This window comes from Condylura cristata, unplaced genomic scaffold (assembly GCF_000260355.1).
Source record: "Condylura cristata isolate star-nosed mole 26May11 unplaced genomic scaffold, ConCri1.0 scaffold00008, whole genome shotgun sequence".
Classification (NCBI taxonomy): Eukaryota; Metazoa; Chordata; class Mammalia; order Eulipotyphla; family Talpidae; genus Condylura; species Condylura cristata.
In genome coordinates this window covers 13,110,045-13,124,531 of record NW_004567109.1, presented here as the reverse complement: position 1 = coordinate 13,124,531, position 14,487 = coordinate 13,110,045, and the positions used below count along the sequence as shown (strand labels likewise).

General features: G+C 54.2%; 1 protein-coding gene across 2 annotated transcripts in view; it reads left to right on the top strand.

Annotated features, from left to right (window-relative positions):
* FGR (FGR proto-oncogene, Src family tyrosine kinase) overlaps positions 1-14,487 on the top strand; it is a 17,582-nt gene that overhangs the window by 193 nt on the left and 2,902 nt on the right. Inside the window, exons 2-9 of one of the 2 annotated variants that reach the window (XM_012721995.1) lie at positions 6,954-7,016; positions 7,786-8,012; positions 8,531-8,633; positions 9,415-9,513; positions 12,892-12,995; positions 13,220-13,369; positions 13,972-14,127; positions 14,200-14,379. In XM_012721995.1, the coding sequence (XP_012577449.1) occupies positions 7,796-8,012; positions 8,531-8,633; positions 9,415-9,513; positions 12,892-12,995; positions 13,220-13,369; positions 13,972-14,127; positions 14,200-14,379 (1,009 nt within the window). In that variant the 5' untranslated portion in view covers positions 6,954-7,016; positions 7,786-7,795. Of the gene's footprint in view, positions 1-6,953; positions 7,017-7,782; positions 8,013-8,530; positions 8,634-9,414; positions 9,514-12,891; positions 12,996-13,219; positions 13,370-13,971; positions 14,128-14,199; positions 14,380-14,487 lie in introns of both variants that reach the window. The other variant, XM_012721994.1, reaches the window with a different exon arrangement.

Here is a 14,487-nt window from a genome sequence, read left to right as displayed (position 1 = left end):
CCGCCCCCACCGCCTTGGCCCCAAGTTGGGGTGGTAAACCTGAACTTCGGGAAGATTGCGAGAAAGTTGAGAGTCCAAGAGCCGCTAACCGGAGAAGGACAAAAGGAGGGAATTGAAGAGAGTGACAAGGATAAAATTTGGGGGGAAATGAGGAGAGAACACTGGGAGAGCAGACAACAGGGACCCCAAAAAAGTCGGGCGGGAAGACGGAGGGAACCTGTGGGGTGAGACTGACAGAATTTGGGAAGGGAGGTTAAGTCGAGTTAGAGGAACGTCCCCAGAAAACGGTCTGAGAGAGAAACTGAGGAGACCTTTAGAGTGAGGATCGGGAGCAGCCGAGGGGGCTGAGAAAGGGGAAGGGGGGGCTTGGGGAGACCAGTTGAGGGAGTTTGCGGGAAGCGGGAGGGGGGGTGTCAAAGAACCATTTTTGGAGAACTCAGGATGTGGGCGCAATTCCCAGGGTCCAGAAAGCCTCCCAGTAGCGAATCCGCAGCAGTCCGGGGTGAAGCCTGGAACGCGGAGGGGAGGGGAAGCCGCCACCAGGGCAGCCCCCTAGAATCGCCGGCGCCCGCACGGGTGGGCGGGTCCCGGATGCGAGGGGACCCCTTCAAGGCTAGAGGCGTGGGTCCCGGCTTCCTGGGGAAGTCCCCGCCCTTAGCAGGGATGGGCCTCTCTGGGTGCCCCCTCCCAGCCCGCAGTGCCGGCCTGGGTCCGCGTTCCCCGCGGGATCCGGGAATTGCTGGCCGCCCCGACGGAAATCCTGCTTTTCAGCGCGCTGGCCCGAGGGCTGTCTCCATGGCAACCAGAGGGCGGGGAGGCGAGCCCGCGCTTGGCAGCTGTTGGGTGCATTGCCTGAGCGGCCCTCGCTGGTCCCCCCTCCACCCACATTTAGGGAGTCAGTGACCAACTGGGCCAGCGCGAGGGACCCGCCGTCCAGGGCATCTTGTCCCTTTTGTGTAGGAAATAACCAGCGCTGAGGCCTGAGTGCTCCCATCACTGCTTCCAGATCCCATGTAGCCCTCTGGAGAAGAGAGAGGGTGGAAGAAAGTAAGGGGTTCACGTTAGTGAGCTTGAGCTTCGTAGTTGGTTCCTGCTCCCCAGTAGGTGTGAAGCTGGGAGTGAGGGTGTGAGAGCTTGTGAGGTTCATTTGGGCTTTGAGTGAATGAGCACAAGCGTGTGAGTACATGTGTGGGTGTTCTCTGCAGCCACCTGGGGCTGATGTGGCAAAGGAAGTGGCCAGACCTTGGGAGGCTGAGTAGGGGGACCCCAGAAGTGGGGAAGGAAGAGCCAGGGCTCTTTGTGCACAGAGTCCCCACAGTCTGGCCTAAGATGGAGCTGGCCTGGAGTCTGGAGTCTGAGGATGGCCATGGCTCCACCTCTCAAGCCCCTTAAGGAACATGGCTTTTAGAGACTAGAGAGAGGGTTTTCTGCAACACATGAGGAAACATAACCCGCAAGAAATGGAGACAGACACCCTCAGGAAGATGTGAAAAACAAAACCAATATGGCAAAGATAGGCCACCCAGCCCTGCCCCTCCTGTTCTCCACATCAGGCCCTACCAGGGTGGTAAACCCAAATCCCGATATGTCTCAGTCCCTGGGTGTTCAGGGGGTGGTAGTCAGGCCTCAAGAATAGTTGGTGTGGAGTAGTTGCAGGTTTAGTAAGAGGTGGGGACCCCAGTGAAGGTGGGGGACCTCAGGAAGGCCACTGGAGCTCAGTAAGGGGTAAAGGGTCTCAGGGAGGGGGGGGTGGAAGCCTTCAGTCAGGTCTAGGGTCAGGTTTGGATGAGGGATGGGGTGCAGTGGGGCTGAGACTTGCACACTACCCCTGGTCAGCCCAGAGCCCCTAGGACAAACCGGAACTCTTGCAGGTTTCCTGCTGTGGCCCCAAGTACCAGTTCCCTTTTGCTGAAATCCCCACAAGTGTGGGCCAGCTCAGGCCTCTCATCTCACCCTGGGAACTTCTCCTTCTCTGGGCCCTGTCGTCCCCACTCCTAGAGACTTGTCGGGGCTTTTCTTGAGGGAGAGGAACAGAAGTGGAAGTTCACTGAGCACCTACTGCATGCTGGTACTTTGAGAGGCTTCACTCCACTGGCTGCTGAGAAGTAGCCCCCTGAGGTGGGGATTTATGTACCTATTTTTAAAGCAAAGAAACCAACTCACAGAGGTGAACTTGCCCAGTCACTCCACCTAGATGTCAGTCCTGGTAGAATTTACGCCTGAATCTGTTTATAGACCCCAGAGATACTTGGCAGAGGTTAGTGAGGACGGGAGATTCTGTATCTGCATCAAAGCTCTCCTATGACTTTGCACCTCAAGAAAGGAGGGGTGGGCCTGGGAGTAGGGGGTGGGTGGTAGGCTGCATGCGGAGTGGCCAGCTGCCATAGGGTCAGGGTGGTATAGTGGACCAGGGGTTCGATAGAAAATAGAACGTTCTAGAACGATCGCTGGCGAGGGCCAGCATGACCTCCCACTCAGGCTGTGGAGAACGCAGTCACCGCGTGGGAAACAGGGCCCCAGACCTGAATTAATAGTCCTGGTTTTGAATCGCCTGCCTGACTGTTTGACCTCCAACCAGTCATTTCCCCCCTATACTCTGGGGGGGGGGGTGGACTGATAAATGGTCCCTGCAGGCCACTCTGGCTTTGCTGCTTGTGGTTGGTTCTCAGCCTTGCTTGATCACCACATGCTGGGCAAGAGTCACATCTCATCAGCTTTCCCCAAACAGCAAAGAAGGTACAGATAGAAAATGAGACTCAGAGGTTTATGTCAATCAGCTGAGATCCCAGGGTATTTAGGGCCACACAGAAGGAGAGGTTGAAGGTAGGAAGTCTTGTGGTCTAGCTCTGACACCCACCCCCTGGTTTTGACCCAGTTGAGGCTCTCTGGAAGTCAAGCCTGTCAAATAGATGTTTAAGAGGCATATTCACAAACAGACCTGAGTCCTGCAGTGACCGGATCCTGGGCCACTCTGAGCTGCTCTGGTGTTAGCAGGCAGCCAAGTTCAGCCCTGCAGAGGCAAATGGGTTTGTTACAGGGCAGGGAGAGGGGCACACCGGGCCCCCAAACCTGCCTGCTCCAAACAGATTCTGCCATCCGCTGCATCAGACAAAACATATAGAGCTTTAATGGAAAGGAACTTTAATACAATGAGTGAACAATACAGAAAGACAAAGAATATAGTGTCTAAATTGAACACCCAGAGTGACCCATCTCCTTATGGGTAAAAATCCACCCAAATGGTATTGGCTCAAAGCAAAGCCTGAACACCTGCCACAAGTCTAAGGCACCTACTGGCAGGGACCCACAGAAAAGGATCAGAAACAGCCAGACAAGTCTGGGGGGAAAAAGAGCAAAATCAAAATCAAGACACAAGCTGCCATAGTGAACTTCCTTGCGGGTCTCTCACCCACATCTGTTTCACCTAGTCCAGGACCAAAAAGCAAATGCATCTTCTTCACACCTCTCTCTGCTCCACGTGACTCCTCAGGTCTCCTGGCTCCATGCTGCCTCCTTTCTTCTCCAATCTCCTCTCCAGCTTCTTCTCCTCCCTGCCCAGTTCCATCTTCCTTTGGGTGGGGCAGGGAACTGGCAACTCCCCTTTTCCTGGGCACCACCTGTTACAGGGTCAGTTCTAAGGGCTGTGAAAATCAGTGCTTGCCTGAAAGGCCCTGGGCAGGTCTCGTCTTCCTTCTCTAAGCTATCATTTAGAGCGTTAGGACATATAGGTACTCAACAAGGCACATGTATTTTTGCCTCTATAAGGATAACAAATAAATCAATGCTTACCCTGGGTTTTGGAGCAAAAGTGACGGGGATTGTGTTTTAGCTTCCCCTTGTTATGTCATCTTGGGGAAGTTACTTAACATCTCTCTGTGACTCAGTTTCCTTATCTGTAAAGTCAGCGTAATAATGAAATCTACCTCATAAACTTCCAAGCTGCAATCACGCACAGGAATTGCTGGGCATTATGCCAGCATTAGAGGTGTTTCATATATTTATTTGTAATTTAGTTTAATTAATAGTTGTTGCCACTCGGACCTCTAGGAAGTCAAATTACTCCCAGAAGAACTGGTGGCATCAGAGCCGGGCTAGGACCGCTAAGTCCTGGGAGCTATTTGCAGGCACAGGCCTGAGCAGACAGGCCCCAACCTGCTCCCTCGGTCTTTTTCTCAGTCTTTATTTCTCGGATCTGTATCTGACTCTTTCTCCTCATCTCCGCTTTTCTCTTTTCTGCTTCTTTCTCTCTGTCGCTCGGTCTAGTTCTCATTTCTGTCTCTGTTTGTCTCTTTCTCTTTGGCTCCTTTTGGCAGTGATGTGCTGGAACCAGCTATACTAGCTCAGGGGAGCTGATTCTGCGAATCTCTTCCCAGCCCAGCCTTCAGGAACTCACTTCAGAAACTTGAAATGGGCTTTGATGGGAATATTTACCCCATGGAAATGAGCAAATGCTGCATATCAAGGCCTTCTTTTCCCCCTGTGCGAGTGGTTATACCAGCACAGCACATGTGCTTCTTTCTTTGTCTTGCTTTCTTCCTTATAGTCTATGTCTGCCGTCTCTCTGTTTCTTTCTCTGCCTCTCGGTATCTCTCAGCCTTTGTTTCTGTCTCTTCTCGTCTCTTCCTATTCTCTGTCCCTTGCCCCACATCCTCAGGCTCTACCCTCTCGCCCCTTCAGCATGGTGGTTGCCAGGGCTTTGCTCCCCTTCAGGCCTCATAGAGCAAAGCCCTGAGAGTTGCCACCATGACTTGCTCTACTATCAGTCCCACCAACCCTCTTCCTCAGCTGACAGAGCTCTCAGCCTTCTCCTCAGAGGCTGAGCATTTCTTAGCCCCAACCCACTCCAGGAATGTGGAATTTAGGGTTCTCCGTAGGTAGATCTAGAAAGTTGTGGTAATATATATCTGGTTATTGTTGGACTTACCAGTTTATCTGTGTGGGGGCCCAAGAGGTTGTGTGAGTTTGTGTCTTTTATAGAGGGGAGCTCTTTGTTGGCCTGTGACTTGGGGGAGGGCTGTGTCTATCTCCCTGTATCCTTGTGGGGTCTCTCTACATCCTCTACATCCGTGCATGCCTGTAGGAACGACTGTCATTATCTGTGTCTGTGACAGGCTGTGGAGAGAAGGGGCTCAGATTCTGGAGCCAAACACCAGGACACGTCATCTTTGAAACCTTAAGGAAGTTTCTAAACCTCTCTGTGCCCTCCGTTTGCCTTATCAGTAATAGCATTACTTACCTCACAAGGTTGTTATAAGAATAAAATGAGGTAATCTATGTAAAGTGTTTGATGCACATAGTAAGTACGATAAATTCTGTATTTGCATTCTTGTGGAGAGGCTGTGTGTGTGCGCAGATGGGTGAGGGCCAGAGATGTGTGGATGTGGCTGCAGGGGGAGGGTGGGGGGGAGGGGATCCTTGAAGATGTTTGTTCCGGGAATCTGCACAGAGGAGCGCAGAGTCTCTGTGAAGTGCTGTGTAGAGCGGAGGTAATATGTGCGTCCAAGAATGTGCTGGAGGCTGTGTGGATCGGTATGCGGCCTGTGTGCTGTTACAGATGTGCTTGTCTCCTGTGAAGAGATCTCCCTTCTCACCATGTGAAAACCCTGTTTCCATCTTAGCCTCCCTCATCTGTCCCCTCATCCCCTGAAATCCACTCCCTGGTCCGTGGATGCCCCCCTCACCCCTTGTTTCTTCCTGACCCTAACTTCCCTGAAGCATCCTGGTGCTCTTTAGGGGCAGCGGTTTTACCCCAGGGGAGGGGTCCTGGTGTGAAGATCTCAGCAATGGCTTGCTGAACAGGGGCTATTTTAGGGCAGGCCTCTCACCACAGCCCGCCTCACAGTTCACCACGTGGGTGTTACCACCCTCCAACACACACGGAGAATAGTTATAGTGAAGGACGAGGGGGGGCTGGTCAGGCTGAAGTGGGGGGGTCAGGGCACTGATTAACAGAACTTTCAGTTAGGCAGCTGGACCTGGTGGATCCAGGAAGGCTTCCAGGAGGAGGTGAGTAGGGCTGAGTAGGAGCAGCAGGACCCAGAGGGAAGGGGACTATTGGCAAGTGAACTGGACTTGGGGGTCAAGAAAGGCAAGGCAGAGTCACCATTCCCAAGGACCTTTAGCCTCCCTGAGAGAAATCAGGGTCTGCTGGGCTGACCCCACCCTTCAACTCTCCATTCCTCTTTCATCTTAGGAAACAGAGCCTTCTCCCCACAGTTCCTCTCTAAGTGTTGCAATGGCGGGGGTTCTGATGGGGCTGAGCAAGCCCTTGCTCAATGGTCTGTCTGCCCTGCCACTCAGAGGACTCAGCTACCAGGGAAGGCTTGGCGCATGTGAGGGAGCTCTCTAAGGGACTCAGGCACCCTGCCTCTGACCCGGGTCTTTCCTTAGTGGGGGCAGGAGCAGAGTTCTGGAAGTAGGTGTAGTCCAGGCTTGCACAAGCCAAGAAGGGCTTGTTTTCAGGAGACAGTGACTGGGGCCTGTGAGGGAACATGGAGAGGGGAGTCTGTTCAGAGAGATGGGACTAACGTGACGAGATGAGTGTCCGAGTGTGTGAGTCTTTTAACGTGAGAGGCGCCTGTGTTTGTAGCTGTGTGTGGATGTACGTGTGTCACCATGCAGCAGAGCTTGGGCTGCCACAAAAGAATTAGCCTGTAGCTGTTGGGGGGGGGGCCCTGTTGGCGAGCACACTCGTGTGCGTGTGCTGTGCTGGTGTGACTGTGTGCTGGTGTGTCGGGTGGATCGAGTTTGGGGAGAATTAGTGGGGGGGTGGGGTCCTGTGTGAAGATGGAAGTGGAAGTTGCCAGGGGTGGTGGGAAGGAAAATGAAGGCAGAAGTCATGCTGGGGCAGAGCCAGGCCTTCTGGCTCCCTGAAGAGGGCAGGAGCTGGGCAGCTGGCTTGCAGGAACATTGGCAGAACCTTCATCCCCCATGTCCTTCTGTCTCGCCCTCAGGTCTCTGGCCCCTCCCAAGGACCATGCCACAGTCCCACTGACCCCGGAGCAGGGGCCTGAGGGGTGAGTGGCAACTGTGGGGCTTTCAGGGTCAGGAAAAGGGTGGGGGTGGCCTTCCTGGGCCCTGTAGCTCCTCACAGCCCCTTCCTCCTACCAGGGCCCTGTTGCTAGGTAACAGATGGGGGAGACAGAATGAGGCAGCTTGAGAGGCCAGAGGCTGGACCCATGACAGGAAATGGCCTTGATCCCCCTCTGCGGGGAATCTCCAGGTGCAGACATACAGCCCTCACACACACATGCACACACAAACACAGGCACGCACTCACACCCCCTCTTCTCCGCACGGACCTGCACACACAGACACCCACAGGCCGACACACACATGTACACCCGCAGAAAACCCACGCATGACACACTCATACAGACATGAGCACGCTAGCCACCACAGGTACACCCACAGCTATTCACAAAGGATTGCACACACACACACATACGTGCGCAAACTCACAAATACTGAGAGACACACAAAGACCCAGACACACTCTGAAGGATTCATGAAAATACAACCTATTGGAGCAGTACGAGGTAAAAATATGTAAGCAAACACAACATCCTAGAGCAGAAACCGGCCCCCTGAGGCCGTGAGGACGCCCTCCAAACGCAGAGGCAGCCGGAGGCAGGCGAGCGGTGGTCCTGCCCCACCTCCACTCCTCACTAGGGCGACTCTTCCCCCCCAGACCTGAGAGGAGAAGCTGCGTGCCTCTGTGTGTGCGTGCGCATGTGTACAGGGGGTGCTGTGGCCCCTGAGTGAGGCATGCCCATTCCGTAGCAGGACACCCGGAATGGGCTGTGTGTTCTGCAAGAAGTCGGAGCCAGGGCTCAAGGAGGATGCTGGCCTAGAAGGGGACTTCAGGGACCACGGGGCTGCAGACCGCTATGGCCCTGACCCTACTCAGGCCCGGTCTGTGTCCTCCTTTGCTCACATCCCCAACTACAACAACTTCTCTCAGTCCACCAGCCCGGCCTTCCTCGATGGGAGCAACATCAGGGGCGTCTCAGGTGAGGCCAGAGGGAGGCAGGCACTGCTCAGATGCTGGGAACCTGGGGGCAGGGGAGGCACGGACTTGTCCTTAGAAACCCCCAGTAGGACATGAGTGACACAGCCTGGCTTTCAGCATACGGCCTTACCCTTGGAGGGCGAGACTTAGCTCCAGCCCCAGTCAGAGAGTGACCCTGGCGACAGATACAAGTGGTGAAGAGAGCCCCTTGGCCTCCTAAGTGCCGCTTCCCAGGCAGGAAGTCTGCTTGGTGGGAAAGAGAAGTGGGTACCCTGGGGACTCCCCAGGATACGAGGGGTGGATTTGAAGATATGTGTTGAAGATATGTGTCCTGAATCGATGGAGGCCCAGCTCTGAAGCCCAAATTGTAAACCTACCAGACTCCAAAGGCCTTTGAGAACCAGGGGGCCACCATGGTGGGGAAATATAGTACCTGGCTAGGGAACAGGATTCTGGGGGTGCAGCCCCCTTGTGCCACCCTTCAGTGCCCTACTCTGCTGAGTAGCCCTAAATCTGCAGGGGCTGGGGTGACCCTGTTCATCGCTCTGTATGACTATGAGGCCCGGACAGAAGATGACCTCACCTTCACCAAAGGCGAGAAGTTTCACATCTTGAACAATACGTAAGTGATCGGGCCACTAAGCCTGGTGTGGAAGCTGTACCCAGAGAGGAATCCTATGTGGTGCCCATCTTCAGAAAGCTCCAGCCTCTCTGGGGACACAGAGATAGGACAATTACAACCCCGGGTGACTGTTACTAATTGGGGGGAGCAGGAGGAACTATGAGTACACAAACAATACCAAGCATGACCCCAGGGCAGCGGTAATCAGGGCAGGCTTCCTGGAGAAGGTGATTTCTAAACTGAGACTAGAAAAATGAATAAACGCTGAAAGAAAAGGTGAGCAAAGAGGAAGAGAGGAGATTAAATGACAATTTCTGGAGACCACCAAGTGGTTCAGTCTAGATGGGTCATAAAACGCAAGGTACAGAAGAGAGAAAACAGAAACTCGAAAAGTGGGTGGGAGCAGGTTCTACAGAGCTCTTTAAGCCATGACCAGGAGTCTAGGTTTTATCCACCAGGAAATGTATAGACTTTGGAGGATTTCAGTAGGGAAGTAACCTAGTTGGCTTCCACTGCCTATTCAATCTCCAGCCCAGCTGAGGAGCCAGAGGAGGAAGCCAGGAAGCTCAGATGTCCTCAAACACGTTACTTCTGCAGGGAAATGTCCTAGTCACAGTGGGTCAGTGGATGGGGAAGAACAGACAGGAGCAGGGGTGGGGAGGGCGTGTGTGTACCAGATGAAGGGAGCAGGGTCAGGCTCCCCTGATCTTCTGTGTGGCTGCCTGACCCCAAGGTTTCCAGAGGCTGACTGCCACCCCTGCCCCCCATTCTGTACCTGCAGTGAGGGTGACTGGTGGGAGGCTCGGTCCCTCAGCTCCGGACAGACTGGCTATGTTCCCAGCAACTACGTGGCCCCTGTGGACTCCATCCAGGCTGAAGAGTGAGTAGGGGTGGAGGGAGGCCAGCTTCATGGACCGGACCCCGGGGTCCAGCTTCCAACCACCTCTCAGGCACATCGCAGCTGCATTCGGAGCCAGACTCCTGTCTGTACTTTTGAAGATTATTTTAAGAATAAAAGAAGATAATAGGCTAATATTGGTAACTGGCACCACATCTGGGTAGTATTCAAAGTGCTTTCTGTTTTGCTTTGTTTTCCTTTTCTTGTTTGTTTGTTCAAAGTGCTTTCTGAATGCTCATGGAGTTAAGAACTAATATGATCCTGTTTTACAAACGAGGAAACCGAGGCACAGAGAAATTAAATGTCCTGCCAGTGTCCACATGGTTAGTAAGTAGGTGGAGCTGGGGTGTTTGAATCCAGCCAGTCCAGCTGCACTTGCTAAGCATTGTACATACCGGACCACCTCTCCGTGATAGCAGCAACGTCTGCACCTTAAAATATCTTGTCAAGTGTTACATAAATGTGAGGCGGCATCACTTACGATTAATTTTCTGAAGAAGGCAGGGAATTATCATCAGTGGTGTAGCTTTGTATACTGGGGGTACTTACAACAGGTACCTCACCTTGATTCGCGAAGGTCTCACCGTAGCTCTATTGACGTGATTCCTGCTGTTCCCTTGCAGATGAGGAAGGTGAGGCTCCCGGAGGCTTGTCTCTCTGCTCACATATATATGACCTATGGCAAAAGAAAGGGCTGAGAAATTGCAGAGTGGAAGTCACCAGGACTCGGTGACTGCTTCGTCATTGGGGTGTAGGGAGCAAGAGGCCTCCAGGAGACACAGAGCGGAGGAGCTGAGAGGGAAACAAGGCCGTTTGCTAGAGTGGGGGACATTGGAGCAGGTACATGGCACATGGGTCCTGGTGGGACTTGTTGAGTTGAGGTTCATGGAGAGAGGGCCCCGGAGGACGAGGTTGCCTCGTCCTGCCATTTGATTAGGTTATGTTCTCGATCACAGGGGACCAGTCCTCATGAAGCCTTGTCCCTGAGTTAGCCAGGAGGAGGGGACATCTAACTGGCATGGGTTTTCAGTTTGTTGCTGTGGCTCTTGCCGTGAAACTGGGGACCCTTCAGAGTGGAGACGATCATTAAAGCTGCAGAGGAGGGTGAGGGAAGAGAGAAAAGTGAGAAAACCCTAGGACCCAACTTGGGGGAAAGTTGCCCTCGAAGGAGAAGGAGCCATTGGAAAAGCCAGGAAAACCAGGCCAGGCCAAGGCAGAAGAGCCAAGGGGGTGGAGAAGTTTCAGGAAATAAGAGAGGTAGTGTCACTGGATTTGGCAAGGGGAGTGACCTTGGTGAGAGATCTCTCCATGTGAAGTGGGGGTGGAGGCCAGACAGCAGAGCCTGGGAGGGAGTAGGAGGTGAGGAAGTGGAGACTCAAGTGTGAAGTGCTTTTTCAAGTGAAGGGAAGGTGAGAGATATAGCAGAATGTTGATGGCAAGACAGAGCGTAGAACAGTTTCCTTTAGGGAAGGAAGAAATGTGGGCATATGTAGAGGTTGGCGGGATAGAAAAGCTGCAGATGGGGGTTGGGGGCTGATGGGAAGGGGAGAGCAGTTTCTGAGCACAGACGAGTGGACACGGTCCAGAGCTCAAGTGGATGAGGCCTTCATCTGTGGAGAGTGGTAGGAGGCCTGGAGGGGTGATGATTTAGAGGGTGGGAGTTTGAGGGCTTCATGCTGGTGTCCACAGTTGGGAGCAGTGTCAGGAAGCTCTGAGGTCAAGTCCCTGCAGTGCCGTGGTTAGAGTGCGAGCCCTCAGCAGACAGCTTGGGTTCTTATTCTGGCAACACAGCTTAAGAGTCCACTGACCTTGGGCAAGTTGCTTAACCACCAGGTATCTTAATTTCCTCATCTGTCTTATGGGGTTAATAATAATATTTACCTCACAGTGTCGTCTTAAGAATTAAATGAACACATACCTGTACCAAGGCAGAGCCTGACACATAGCAAGGGCTGCTATTTTTTTTTTAAAGATTTATTTATTGATGCATACAGAACTGGGGTACAGGCCAGAGGTGTGGGGCTGAGAGGATTCAGCAGAGTCTGAGTGGGGACAACAGGCAGATTGACGAGGGGAGCAGCGGGCTGATCTGGAGAGGTCTGCTGCGCCATGTGGGTCAGCTCTGGGGCAGGGATCCAACTCGCACTGACGCGGCCAGCTTCGCAGTGCTGCACTTTAACCCGCTGTGCCACCAGGGAGGGCCAGAATTTTTATATTAATTATTAAGGAAGTAGCTAATGGCGTTGGGGGGGACGACAGAGAAAGGGTTTTGAAAAAGCTCAAGAATGTGTCCTGTCTGCACAGTCTTTCAACAATTCCTCCTTCCCTTTCCTGTTTGACTTCCTGCACACTCCACCTGCCTGCCTTTGTCCAGTTGCCTAATCTGAGCTGGTACCAGACTGGCACTCTCAGACTGCCACCTCCTTTGATGAAAGCTACACTCCTTTTCATTCAGCCCAAAGCGCTCACAGAGCAGTTCAGTGATGTGGCAGGCATCGGAATCTTCTCCAGCAGGCTGGTCACTTCAGCCTCTTCCAGGTTCCTTTGGTTTAAGGCTAGAGCATAGTCGCAGCAAAAAAACGTTCAAGACATAGCAGAGAGGCTGAAGGCTCTGAGGTTGAAGTTGAGAATTGAAACAGTATCCATGTTTAAAAGAGTGGAGAGAAAGCAGCAAATCTGAGCCAGGAAGGAGAAGCTGGAAAGGATGCTATTCTGGAAGCCAGAGGTGGAAGGGGTTTGCTGGTGGGTGTGGGGAGAGGAATTTGAGGGGCCACTTGGGGAAGAAGGGAAAAAACTCCAGCAGGCAGCAGCGTGCTGCAAGTTGAGCTCACCTGCCAGCCTGTGGCCAGGTTGCTTCACCTCTCTGGGCCGCTGAGTTCCTCATCTGTAAAACGAGCCCCTGCGGAGAGGCACCGAGAAGGGCTGAGGGACCCGTGCTCCCTGGCCAGATGGCCAGTGACTGGGGTTCTGGCAATTTTATTTATGTTTTTAAAGATTTATTTATGCAGAGCTGGGGTACAGGCCAGAAGTGCAAGGGCAGTGAGAGGACTCACCAGAGACAGTGAGGAGCAGAACAGGCAGGTTGAAGAAGTATGCTGCTGAGGGGAGCAGTGGGCAGGACAGGAGCTGTTTGCTGCACCATGTGGGTCACCTCAGGGGTGGGGATCGAACTCGTGCTGCTAGCTACATCGTGCTGCGCTTTAACCTGTTGCACCACCAGAGAAAGCCCAGTTCTGGCCATTTTAAATCAAGAGAAGTGGAGAGAAGAAGGTGTGCTGGGCACCTACACACCCCTTCCCTGTGGCCCTCATGGCCAGATTGCATGCATATGAACCCCGTTCTTGCTCCCCTTCCCAACAGGTGGTATTTTGGAAAGATCGGGAGGAAGGATGCTGAGAGGCAGTTGCTCTCTTCAGGCAACTCCCAGGGAGCCTTCCTCATTCGAGAGAGCGAGACCACCAAAGGTGGGACGTGTGGAGGGTCTGCCGTTAGGGTGGGGCTAATGACCGTGGAGTGGGCATTAGGTCAGGGTCACGACTGAGACAGGGTGGGAGGGCAGCATTAAGACTGAGACTGGGCTCAGGGATGCAGCTGGCCAGCGTCTAAGTCCCCAGCCTTTGGGGCCTCTCCCGGCTCCCAGACTGGAGGTACGGAGGGACGTCAGCCTGAAGGGGACTCTCCCCCGCAGGTGCCTACTCCCTGTCTATCCTGGATTGGGACCAGACCAGAGGCGATCATGTGAAGCATTACAAGATCCGCAAGCTGGACACGGGTGGCTACTACATCACCACGAGGGCCCAGTTCGACTCGGTGCGGGAGCTGGTGCAGCATTATATGGGTGAGGGCTGGCTCTCGGCTTTGGATGGGATCCGTGAGCTATCTGCTGAGACTGAGGCCCAGGGAGGGGAAGGGTATCCCAAGGCTGGAGTGGCCTGGCCTAAACTGGGCTCCCAGCTCAGGATCCTGCTCTAGGATTCCTGAGGAAACTGAGGTGTGAGTCTGTCCACGGCCAAAGGCCACCCCCAATGTGTGAACTGAGTAGGCGGTAGACCAGGTCTGACTTGGAGAGTGGTCTGTGGGGTTGAGGGGAAGGTGGGAACAGCCGCCTCGGTTTTTGCTTTGGTGGTTAGAGCTCTGGTCTACGGAAACGTGAGGGTCTCATGTCCACACCTTTGCTCCGAATCCTCATCCCATTTCTGGCTGTGAGAACCTCCCATTCCCCTTGGAGGCCGGCTAGAGACCCCCTCCAGGGGAAGGGCCACTCTCCTGCAAGGCTCTGCCTCCCTCTGTGGATCCCTCCTTCCCGGCACCAGCATGTTGATTCTACTCAGTGGCCCTCTGCCCTAGCCTGTGACCTCTAGCGCCTCATAACTGATTTTGGGAGCTGTTGTGGGATGGGGGGGTGTCCGGCCCCACCTGTGACCACCTCCTGCTTCTCAGAGGTCAACGATGGGCTGTGCCACCTGCTCACCGCTGCCTGCACCACCGTGAAGCCGCAGACGCTGGGTCTGGCCAAGGACGCCTGGGAGATCAGCCGGGACTCCATTGCCCTGGAGCGCAGACTGGGCACCGGCTGCTTCGGGGACGTGTGGCTGGGTACGGAGCTCGGGCAGGCCTGGGCAGGGCGCGTGTGCGGGAGCCTGTGCTGACCTGCCCCACCTCCCGCAGGCACATGGAACGGCACCACGAAGGTGGCAGTGAAAACCCTGAAGCCGGGCACCATGGCCCCGAAGGCCTTCCTGGATGAGGCGCAGATCATGAAGATGTTGCGCCACGACAAGCTGGTGCAGCTGTACGCGGTGGTGTCTGAGGAGCCCATCTACATCGTGACGGAGTTCATGAGCCATGGTGAGGGGCGCGGTCACCGGCGGAATCTGAGTGGGGCTGGGGCGCAGTTGAGGCCAAGTTAGGGAGGGGGGGTGGAGTGGGGGCGATCTGAGAGGGGACAGGGACTGA